Genomic DNA, 11368 nt, shown 5'->3' with positions numbered 1-11368 from the left:
AGACCACATGTGAAGTGCAGCTTTTAGTCAAGTGGCTGAGGAAGAGGAAAGCCAGCCCAGTGATCTGGGTTAGAAGCAGGAGTGGCAAGGAAGTGCCACGGAAGTGCCACTGTGCTAACCCAGCTGGGAAAAAATCCCTTTTCAAAGCTGTGACCATTGCAGACTTCACCCCAAACTCCTGACTCTTCCAGCTCTGTACCGGTTTCTCCTCTCACTCCTGGACTCCAGAGTACATACAGTGAGGGTTGATGTGTTCTCTATTTGGTTGTTGGTTGTATTTTGGTTTATATCAGCCCCATGAAAAAAGTCCCTCACTCTGAACCAGTCAAGAGCTGATGCCAGCCAACATCTACTGAAAAATCAAGATCAACTCAGCACCTTACATAAAAACAACAACCCTGTCTTCACAACAGGAGAGAAACTGGGTGGAAAATAACTTAGAAGATGTCAGCACTGATCTGATTTTCTGTCGGGATGCAGGAAAGTTTGGGGGGGGAAAGGGCATTTCAAGCTCCCAGAAAACCAAGAGGAATTGTCTGGATGTTTAGAGGCACTTTCTTCAGAGCCCAGAGCATTAACCCTGGAGTGGCACATGCAGTTTATAAAGCAGTATTCACTGTGCTCAACAGAGCGTTCCCAAAGTCCACCAGGCAGGCACGAGCGCCTGCCAGGCACAGGCTGTGGACTGAATTTGGATCCCAAGTGCCATGCAAAGGCATTTCCTCCACCTTCCTCCACCTTTCCAAGGAGAACAGAGCTGAAGGCAGTCACACCGTGCTGGCTTCCTATCTATCCCTTCCCTAAACTGCCCTGAGGAATGTCACATATGTGCTGCCTGTGCCCAAGGTGTCAGAGGGCTGCACTAAGCAAAGGAAGTTATTAAAAGAAAACCCAACCATCAGGTCTAGGGATTAATGAAGAGCCCTTAGCATGCTGGGATGTCTCCATTTCCAATTAGAGGGAGAAGGACAAGCATTCCCCCTCTACAGACCCCTCTGAGCAGCCAGGGAGGAGCAGTGAACATGAAAGGATGAGCCAAAACTGCAGGAGACACATGATACCCCCAAAGCAGCTCCAAGCAGGGAGAGTGGGGGAGAGCCCACATGCCATTTTACTGCAGGCAGAACCTCTTCCAGCAGCTCCTGCAGCCCAGGTCTGGCTGTCAAAGCAAATACCATCCCAGGGTGGAGTTTCACACTGTGCCTGGACTGCCAGAACAGCAATCAGGCAGGTGAGCACAGGACGTTTCACAACGACATCCACTCCGACAGCAAATCACTCTGCCTCACTGCTCCCTCAGCAGTGCTGCAACTGCTCACAGGCTCCTGCTGCCTGGCAGGTGATGACCAACACAAAAATAGAATCACAGAATTATTAAGGTTAGAAAAGGCCTCTGAGATCACATCCAGTCCAACCTATGACTTGACACCACTATGTCAACGAGACCAGAGCATTAAGTGCCACCACGTCTAGTCTTGCCTTAAACACCTCCAGGGATGGTGACTCCACCACCTCCCTGGGCAGCACATTCCAGTGTCTGATCATCTTTTCTGTGAAGAGATTCTTCCTAATGTCCAACCTGAACTTCCCCTGCTGCAGCTTAAGACTATGACAAGACTATTAATACTAAAGCTCTTGAGTTTGTTGGTTTCTAATCAGTTCCATGCCTAAAACCTTGCAGGCAGGAGTGGGGGGACAGCCACACCACAGACCCCTTCAGAGCACAGTCCAAACCATTTCCACGAACCTTTTGTTCTGTGTAGAGCAAAACTCAACACACATGAACATCCCAAGACCATTCCAGGCCACTGGGATATGTTCTGTCCAGTTGTGCTGCTCCAGGAGAGCATGTCCTGCCCTTCCCCACCACTCTTCCTTTTCCCATCTCTCATTACCACACGACATTTAATGCCTGTGTCGTGATGCAATGATGACTTACACTGACTGCTAATGAGGGGTGGATCTGCAGCTGTGGGTGAGATTTACTGAGCTGGATTCAAATAACCTCATTGTTCAGGGATTGTTCACCTTAGACACTGTTCACACTCCCTCCAGAAGGACCTTCCCTTCCATTCACAGCCCATTTCCACCTCAAATCTCCATGAAATTGTGCAGGGAGGACATTTCTTCACTCTGAAGGCAACTTAGCAAGGTGCAGTCCCTGTGCCTCATCCTGCTCTGCTCTACAGGGTAACAGGAGGGTCCTTAAGCTGCTTTGCAATGCCAGGGGGAAACCTCTCCTTATCCAAGTCATGCCTTGGGAACACAGGAAGGAACCACAGCAGTGCTGGGGGAAAGAAACAGGGCAACAAAAGGGGAATCAGCCTTTGAAGGAAGGGTAAGAAGCATCAGGAAAGTTGATGCCCTCATCCAGCCCAGCCCTTGCTCAGCACCAAGGCTGTTCACCTGCATGGCAAGTCTGTGTCCAAGAGACCAGCCTCACCTTCCCCGTGGTGCCAGGCTGGAAAACCTGTTTGAAATACATGGAAAAGGTTAAATGAGGTCATGCAAGCCTGCGTGAAACCAGCAGTGTCCTCATTAGAAGGTCAAGAGCTTCCCAATAAGCAGGTCCCTAAGGTGCCCCAATGCCAAAGCACCACCTTGTTTAGCCCTTCTGGAGGTGGTAGTAGTAGTAGTACACACTGAAAAAGCAACCCCAAAGCAGGGAGAGCCCCACAGAGCCCACCCGGACACTAGCACACTGTGCTTCATCTCCCAGCAGAGCCCTGGTTGAGAAAAATCTGGAATAAAACATTTGCTGCAACTTCAGGACATTGTCCCAGGCAAGTGTGGGTGCTGCTCCTGCAGGAGATGGCCTGGAGCACCCAGAGCCCAGGATCCAGCTGGTCTGGGGATGGAGTGATGCCCCAGATGCTTCCCAACCAGAGCCTCCTGCCATCTCAGATTCTCTCTCCCAAACACTTAAGCTATCCTGATCCCATTCCATCAAAACAAGCAGGTGAGTTTGAGCTGTTTAAACAGCAGATTTGTGTTAACTCAAAATGTTTAGACTGAAATAGCCTAGGGAAACGTCACAAGATTGGCACAGCCTGGACACACAAGCAGGCAGGAAGCTCCAGCAGTGCCAAGCAGCTCAGGATGCAATTCCCCATCGCTATGCTTGGCCACCTGGTCCTTCCAGCCCTCCCCTGCAGACACATTTATACTCAAGACCTGCAGTTAAATTCCAGGTGGAAAAAAAGCTCTTCTCCCACTGTACCTTGTGGTGTTGAGCTACCCCAGTCATGGTTGCTCTCCCAGGAGCTGGAGACTCACAGTTGGCCATCAGTGAGGGCCTGTGGTGTGGATGTGTCACCTCCCAAAGCTCCTGTCAGGCTTGGGGCTGTCATTCCCATTAAACAGGGGGAAGCTTTCACTTCCACCACTGCTCTCAGTGGGTCAAACCAGCACAGCCAGGACCACACATGGTCACACCATGGCCATGCACACAGGACAGCACAGTAGGAAGCAGGGGTTGGTCTCTTCTCCCAGGCAACCAGCAGGAGGACAAGAGGGCACAGACTCAAGCTCTGCCAGGGGAGGTTTAGGTTAGATATTAGGAAGAGATTTTTTAGGGAGAGAGTGCTCAGGCATTGGAATGTGCTGCCCAGGGAGATGGTGGATTCACCATCTCTGGAGGTTTTCAAGGTGATACTGGATGGGGCACTTAGTGCCATGGTCTAGTAACCATGGTAGGGCTGGACTTGATGATCTTCGAGGTCTTTTCCAACCTGATTGATTCTATGATTCCGTGATTCTCCAGCTGACACTCAGGAATTCCCACCTCTAAATGCAAAGGTTTAATGGCCACACCATGGTCCAGGGAGGAAAAGCCACCATGTGAGCAAAGAGAGTTAATCCCCATCCTCAGGAATCAAGGCCCAAAACACCCTTTGGTAGAGCAAAGTGCTGCCAGCCTGGAAAGAGGCACAGCAGGACTTCAGGGACCAACTGGAATAACCAAAATGCATTTCTTTCATTAAGGATCATCCCTCATGTGGAAGATACCTGTGACAGTTGTATCAAATAGTGGCACCTCTACGCAGAGCATTAAAAGGAATTATACAGTTGTATCAAATAGTGGCACCTCTATGCAGAGCGTTAAAAGGAATTAAACCCAAGCTGGATCTAGTGCAGGACACAGGAGAATTAATGCTGGTGAGTTTTTCTTCTGTTTTGTTGGTGTGTGGCCTGAATTCAAAGCCAGCCTGGCCACGGAGAAGTCGTGTTTTGTTTTGAACTGGCACACCACTAACAAAAGCTAAAAATCACTTCAAGATCTGAGTTAGAGACCCTGACAAAACAAGGCTGAACTCAAAGAATTGCATCCCAAATGCTGACAACTCATACGTGTATGCCTGGGAGGGAAACTACTGATTCCCAGTGTTCATGAGGAAAATGGAGCAATCCTTTAAGGATGAAGGGTCAGTGAGCTGATTCCCAGTGTTCATGAGGAAAATGGGGCAATCCCTTAAGGATGAAGGGTCAGTGAGCCCCAGGACAGGACTGCAGAATGGAGCTGTGAGGGAGAGACCGAGAACAAGCTGCTTTTCTCCCTGAAGGATCTCTGCAGACATCCCAAGGCTGCTGGAGCAGTCTAACTCCAGCAGAAGATGGGAATCACCCTGCCTGCACTGCAACACACTCTTTGCAACAGTCCTTTTCCAGGATGTAGGATCTGGTAAATTCTACCTTCATTAAGAGACAACCTTATGAGAAAACATCCACATTTTGCTATGTGTAACCAAGACCTGCACAGTGTGTAAATCATGAGTTTGGGCCAGTTCCTTCCATCTACAAACCATAGCTCACCCAGAACCTGATCCACCTCTTCTCAGAGGAGTTCCTGCAGGATTTGCACAAATCCCAGGAGTTTCTGTTCCTAAGGATCTCGCTGGACACTTCTGTCTCACCTTCTTGCCTCCAGGCTCACACCCAGGCCAGCAGTGAGCCCAAGCAGCAGCAGAGCCAGTGCAAACTCTTTGCTGAGAGCTAAAGCACTCAGGCAAATGAGGCACTTCAAGCACATCAACTCTGCTTAACCACCTTTATTTCCCTGAGGAACACACCTCCCTCAAGTTGTGCTATCACACAAGCCCAGGAGGTGCATCAGGAAGCTTTGCTGGGAATGTTGCTGCTCATTACACCCCTTAGGTACCTGCAGTACACCAGGACCTAAGGCTAGAGCAGGGCCATGGCAGCCCCAAGGCACTGCCATAACACCCCAACTCCCTCCTTTTCTTTGGGCTCTGCTGTGCCCAGCAGAGCAGTTAAGAATCCCCAGAACTTCCAAGCAAACAGCTACAACTTAAAAAGCAAACAAAGGCTCTTTTGAGGGAAATGCTGTTTAGGTTAAAGTATCCAGAAAGCACTTTGGGTAAATGTTTCTAAGCTTCCTGTAACAGGTTTAAAAACTTGATTTGTGTTTCCTGAGTGGTCCAGGGAAGAGGTGAATCCTGACCTTAAAGCAATGAAAAGTTGTGGCCACAAAACAGCCCCAAATAGTCCCAGCCCTCACCTTCCTCCTGTTTTGTATGTTTCTAATCACCACAACCTTCTCAAGACTTTTTTTTTTTAACAGCATCCTGCCAGAGTTAATGCAAGAACCATCTCTTCACATTCACCACTTCATCAGTAGGAACTATGTGAGCTGTGCCATGAAAAAAAATACTTCAGAGAGCAAATGACCAGTTGGGGACACACCAGGTCTGCAGGTCTCCAGCCAAGGACAGTGTCATTACACCAAGCAAACCCATTGCCCTGGAAATTACCACTGTTTCTGGGGTTTGGGGAGAGAAAGAGGCCAAGACTGACTAGGTTGGCTGGTAACACTGCATAAATCCAAGGAGAAGATGCTGCTAATCTCCACTGACAGCACGAAGACAACTGAAGTTGTACTTTCCCCTTCTACTCTATCACTTATTTTTAGCAGCTCTTGAACAAGTGAACTGAGGGTGGAGAAAAGAATCACTGGTTTAGTCAGACCTGAAAACACTTGGTAGGTTCAGAGTTACAGAACTGAAAGACTGGAAAAACTAACCTGTATGTGAGGGAGCCCTGAGTGTGCCAATGTCAAGTGTTTCTGTGGTTTAGTCAGACCTGAAAACACTTGGTTCAGAGTTATAGAATTGAAAAAGACTGGAAAAACTAACCTGTATGTAAGGGATCCCTGAATGTGCCAATGTCAAGTGTTTCTGCAAAATTCAGATCATCCCGTGTTAGAGGTGAGAGGGAGGAAAACTCATCCCAGCCAGGTGACAGCAAGTGGGAATGAGAAAAGTGAACAACAGGATGTGCAAAGTCTCCTCACAGGCAGTGCCTCTCAGTCCCAGTGCTGGGAACAGCACCCACGACACAGACCTGGGATAACACTGACCCACACGCAGCTCTTGGGCAGTGGAGCTGCTTCCAGGGCTTAGCACTGTTGTTTGCTCCAGCCTGTCTGTTACTGAGATACCTCGGGGTGGACAGGAGAAACAAGCAGGGAGATGACTGCCAACCCCCTTCTCCCCCCAGAACTTCTAGAGCTGCCCCAAAACTGGCTGACGTGACACAGGAGGCAATTCTGGGTGGCTTTGGTCCAGGCTGACTCTCAAGGTTGGCTCCTGCCCCACACGCAGGTGAATTTTACTGCTGTCTGAGTGCTTTGCAAAGGTATATTCCTGAATCCCTGCCAGACACAGGCTATCCCTAAAAACAGCAGCTGGGAGCCTGGCTGAAACTCAGAGACCAAGTTGCACAGCGACTGCAAGTGACATGAGTAAGAGAAAGGAAGGAAATGAAGTTATTCCTCTGGTTTCTGCCCCAGCCAGGCGCAGGTTACACAAGCCCCACATTCCTCTCCTCCCAACTCCTCCGTTTCACCTGCAATCCTGCCCTGCCTCCCTCTGTCTCCGCTGCCCTCCTTTACTCACCGAATCCAGCTGGATTTACCGGTCTGGAGAAGTGTGGCTGCCCCATGGGATTCTGTTCTGAGCAGCTCTCCGGGAAGAAGCAGGAGGGGGAAGAGAAGAAAAACTCTACCCTGAGAGCACTTGAATCCTTTCAAATGATAAATCCACACTTGGGAGTGGGAAGGAGCCCAGCGAGGAGGTGTCTCCAAGCTCTCAGTCTGCAGCTCTGGTGTCTGATGGTCCAGCACAGGTCCTGCTCTCCTCGAACCCCATGGCAGAGCACTTGGTGCTCAGAAATAGGCGCCCGTGCCAGCTCCCTTCACTGAATGCCTGTCATTCCAGAGCAGAGCTGGCTAGGGCCGAAGCTCAGGAAGGGGAGGAGACAGCCAGCCACGCTCCAGCCACTTAGCTGCATAATCCAAATCATCAACACCCCTCGCTCCTTCCTCGAGTCGGGTTTAGTAAGGAAGGAGAAAAGCTGGGAGCGAGGAGAGAGGGAGAGTGGAGTGTTTTAATGTCCTGGTTTTAGCCAGGATGGGGTTAATTTTCTCAGTAGCTAGTGTAGTGCAGTGTTAGCCCCATCCTGGCTAAAACCAGGACATTTGCTCAGGGATCAGCTTGGAAAACCCATGCAGGACAGCACAGGGATGGAATCAAGGAGGGAACAGCCTACCTGAGGCTAAACTCAGCCCAACTGGATCGGGATGAAAGTCGATGCTCTAAGTGCTGTGGGAGCTGCACTACCCCAGAGCAAAGGGAATTTCAAGCAGTGCCCGAGCTGATCTGCATCTAGATAGATGTATAATAAAACTACAGTTTCATAGCCATTCCTCTCTCCACTGAAGTTACCAGGAAGCAGGGAGAGTGTCTTCTCCTCTACCTGAAATCTAGCAAAGGAAAATTCAAATTTAATGGGGAAAACAAGAGTTTAGTTTCTATTCGTGTGTCACAGCTAAGGTAACAAACATTCCCCTCGACATCTGCATCACAAAGATCTGCAGAGTTTAAATCTGTCCAAGTTTAAATCACTTGGGATTTTTTGATTTGTCATTACAATCTATGTTAGGACTTGTTGTGAACTTACAGCTCATTTCCCCTGTACACCACACCATGGAGGAGCAGAAAAACCTTTAAACATCCAGAAGCTTAATCTTAACTCAGGGGAAAAGGAAAAGGAGTTTTCAAAAACATAAAGGAATTTGCTGCAGCACACAAAAAAAAAAGGGATTCAAATCAGGAACTTGACCCCATGTGACACATCTAGGTTGGCTCTTTCCCACTGTAAGAAAAAGCAGTTTTAACCTGTATCAGCAGCATTTGCTGCCTTGATGTCCCTGTCCTTGTCGTGCCAGCAGCTGTGGCACTTCAGTATCACTGAACACTACGCAGGCAGCGATGCCAATAGGAAAATCTTCTATTCTGGGAAGCAGCAAGATCCAAGATTGTGGATTGGGGCTGGTGCAGCTGGGAACAATCGATGCTGCACATTGCCCAGAGCAGATGAACACAGAGGGGTCAGCATTCCCAGCCCCACAGCCTGGGGGGAGGCAGAGCTGCAGTCAGCACACCCCAGAGAAGGTAAAGGAGTAATTTTGAAGTCTAAGAACACTTTACCTGAGCCACAAACACCCCAGGAAGATGTTGGTGCTCCTGGTTTCCTCACTAACACACTACACGTGTCATCAGGCAACTTGGAAACCTATTTCTCTTCCAAAGCAGAGCCCTAAATACACAGGAGGAAGGAAGACACCTGTGCACCTTCTCCAACCTGCCTGTCCTCACGCCCTGGTGACCACCATGCCATGGACAGCAGGAAGAGGAGAAAGGGATCAGCATTCTTGTGGAGGTGGAGGAGCAAATAGCACTGTCCTCCCTCACACAGGGCACACGGACGTTCCTGGAAGTGTTGCTCCTCTCCACCTCCCACCCTGGACATCTCAGGAGCCTGTGGTTCTGCCAGTCAGCCACAGCCAGGCTTCCAAGCACTTCTGACTTTCACTATGGGCAATGAACATCCCAATTCCCAGGAATGCTCCACCTCATTGAAGGCTTTTTGCTTTGCAACGAAGAAAAAGCTATTTTAAAGCCATTTAAATTCGCTGCCATCTGGCAGAGACCCACAGAGGTCAGAGATAGAGGCAGGAAGATTTCTCCAAGTCTGTAAATCAGGGGTCCAGCTTGAAAGGAGGTCTGGGAAAACCATCCCTGCATCTGGGAATGCTACAGAACGCTGCATCCAGCCCTGCCTGGCTTCCAAGGAATTAAAGCCATTGCATTTTATAAGGCATTTGCTGTGAATTCAGAGTGCACAAAGCTCTGCTGCAGGACAGACAACACGTGCTAAGCTGTTAAGGCACAGCAGCACAATCATGTCCCTGACCCTGTATTTCCACATCAGTAAAACATGAAACGTTAGCTTAAATTTCAATAAAAGAGATTTAAACGAATGCATTTAAATTGACACTGGCTGCAGTCCAAGAGATGCACAGCAGTTACTCACTGGCACTGCACAGCTACTCACCAGGCTGTGAAATAAAGCCCTTCCACATTTCTGTATCCTTCCTCAGGCCTTAAGGACCAGCACAAAGAGAATAACAAGATTATTTGGCAAAGGATGTGCCAGAAACCTTAATATTTCCTCCTCAAACTCAGGGCTGTGGTGAGCAAAGAGATACAAATCTGCATTTCAAATTACATCTGGCTCTGGATTTAAACATCCTTTAGGAGTATCAGCCACAATTCCCTCCTCTTTGGGGGAGAAAGAACAAAACCCCACTAGAAAAGAGCTGACAAAGTGCACAAAACAGCAGAAATACACAAGTAACACCAACATCATTACTTTCAAGGTGAACTCCTGGCCAGAAAAACCTGCCAGTCCATCCTTAAGTCCCTTCACTGGAAGGAAAGGTGCAAATTCTGTCCCAGCAGATACAATGCCAAAAATGTTCCTATCCCAGCTCTAGCCTGAGGTCAGAGAGTGAGAGCAGCTCTACCTTTGTGCTCCTAAGTAACCCTTTGGTTCACTGCTGGGGAAAAACACAGGACAAAGCAACCTGCCCCCAGCCAACTGGACTTCCAGAAGAAAGGAAACCCACATTTCAAGCAAGGAGGAGTAATAAATATCCCAAATTCCCACAACAACGACCAAGGGCTATATGACTTAGCTGCACAGCAACCAGAAGAAACCAGAGCACATCTCTGACTCCTCAGGGACAGCTGAAGACCCTTCTAAGAGGAAAAGCTTGGAACAGCAAAGAGCTTCCTAAAGGAAAGCCAAAAAAAAAAGGGAAACAGCTGAGAGTCCCTTCAACATTTTCTTCTAAAACACAACAAGCAAGAAACCCCAGTTATGCGAGGATTTTATGGGATTTCAGGAGAGTCAGATGGCTAAAACAAAACCCTCGGAGAAGGGCAGTAAACGCCCAAACCTTGGGGCACATTGCCTCCCTCTCAGGTTTCATTTCCTCTCCATCCAGCCCAGCATCCCATTAAAGCCTGGCATTCCCAGGCTCATAATCTGTTTATATACATTGTAAAAGGAACTCTTCTGGATTGTTTCACTTGAAAAATCTAATGAAACCCATAATGAGCCCAAATACTGGCTGCTCTCACGCAGCCGGTGTTGTTCCCATCTCGGTTCACACCGACGTGAATCGCCACATTCACCCGTGGTGACTCAGACCTTTGTGTTCATGATTCAGCCACAGGAACATTAAAAGGACTCTGGCATTATCCCATCCCTGCACACTGGAGCAGGCTATTTAAAACCAGTGATACTGGGCGTTTTCCTTCAAAGCCCATCAAGGAACAATCAGCAGGAGCTACAGGATGGTGAAGGCTCTTTCCTTGCACCCACCTGAAACACTCCTGCAGGGATCGCCTCGCCAGGAGGGCTGGGAGGGAGGGGAAAAGTGGCACCACAGACTCTGGATGTGTTCTACAGAATCATGGAATGGTTGAGTTGGAAGGAACCTTAAAGATCACCCAGTTCCACCCCCTGCCATGGACAGGGATACCTTCCACTAGCCCAGGTTGCTTCAAGTCCCATCCAACCTGACCTGGAACACTTCCAGGGATGGAGCAGCCACAGCTTCTCTGGGCAACCTGTGCCAATTGTTCACCACCCTCCCAGGGAAGAATTTACCCCTAATATCCCATCTAACCCTCCCTCTGTCAGTGGGAAGCCATTCCCTGTGTCCTGTCACTCCATGTCCCTGTAAATAGTCTCTCCCCATCTTTCCTGCAGGTTCCCCTCAGGCACTGGAAGGCCACAACTAGGTCACCCCAAAGCTGAACAATCCCAATTCTCTCAGCCTCTCCTCATAGCAGAGCTGCTCCATCCCTCTAATCAACTTGGTTTCACCACAATTTCTATTGTTCAGCTTTGGCAGAACAAGAATACAAGAAAGAAAATATTCTATCTGTGTAACAGCTCTGACTGACTAGAGAAATCACAGTTTTTGGGCTGTGCTGAA

At 48.8% G+C, this 11368-nt stretch overlaps 1 protein-coding gene across 1 annotated transcript in view; it reads right to left on the bottom strand.

Annotated features, from left to right (window-relative positions):
• Positions 1-6960, bottom strand: part of PHACTR4 (phosphatase and actin regulator 4) — a gene marked incomplete at its 3' end in the record, with an annotated part of 22357 nt that extends 15397 nt beyond the window's left edge. Inside the window, 1 exon segment of the mRNA XM_009072715.1 lies at positions 6924-6960. Coding sequence (XP_009070963.1) covers positions 6924-6960 — 37 coding nt within the window.
• Positions 6961-11368: the final 4408 nt, after the last annotated feature.

This window comes from Acanthisitta chloris, unplaced genomic scaffold, assembly GCF_000695815.1.
Source record: "Acanthisitta chloris isolate BGI_N310 unplaced genomic scaffold, ASM69581v1 scaffold20304, whole genome shotgun sequence".
NCBI classification, from domain to species: Eukaryota; Metazoa; Chordata; class Aves; order Passeriformes; family Acanthisittidae; genus Acanthisitta; species Acanthisitta chloris.
Note: the sequence above shows the minus strand (reverse complement) of the source record. Positions and strands in the feature narration are given on the sequence as shown.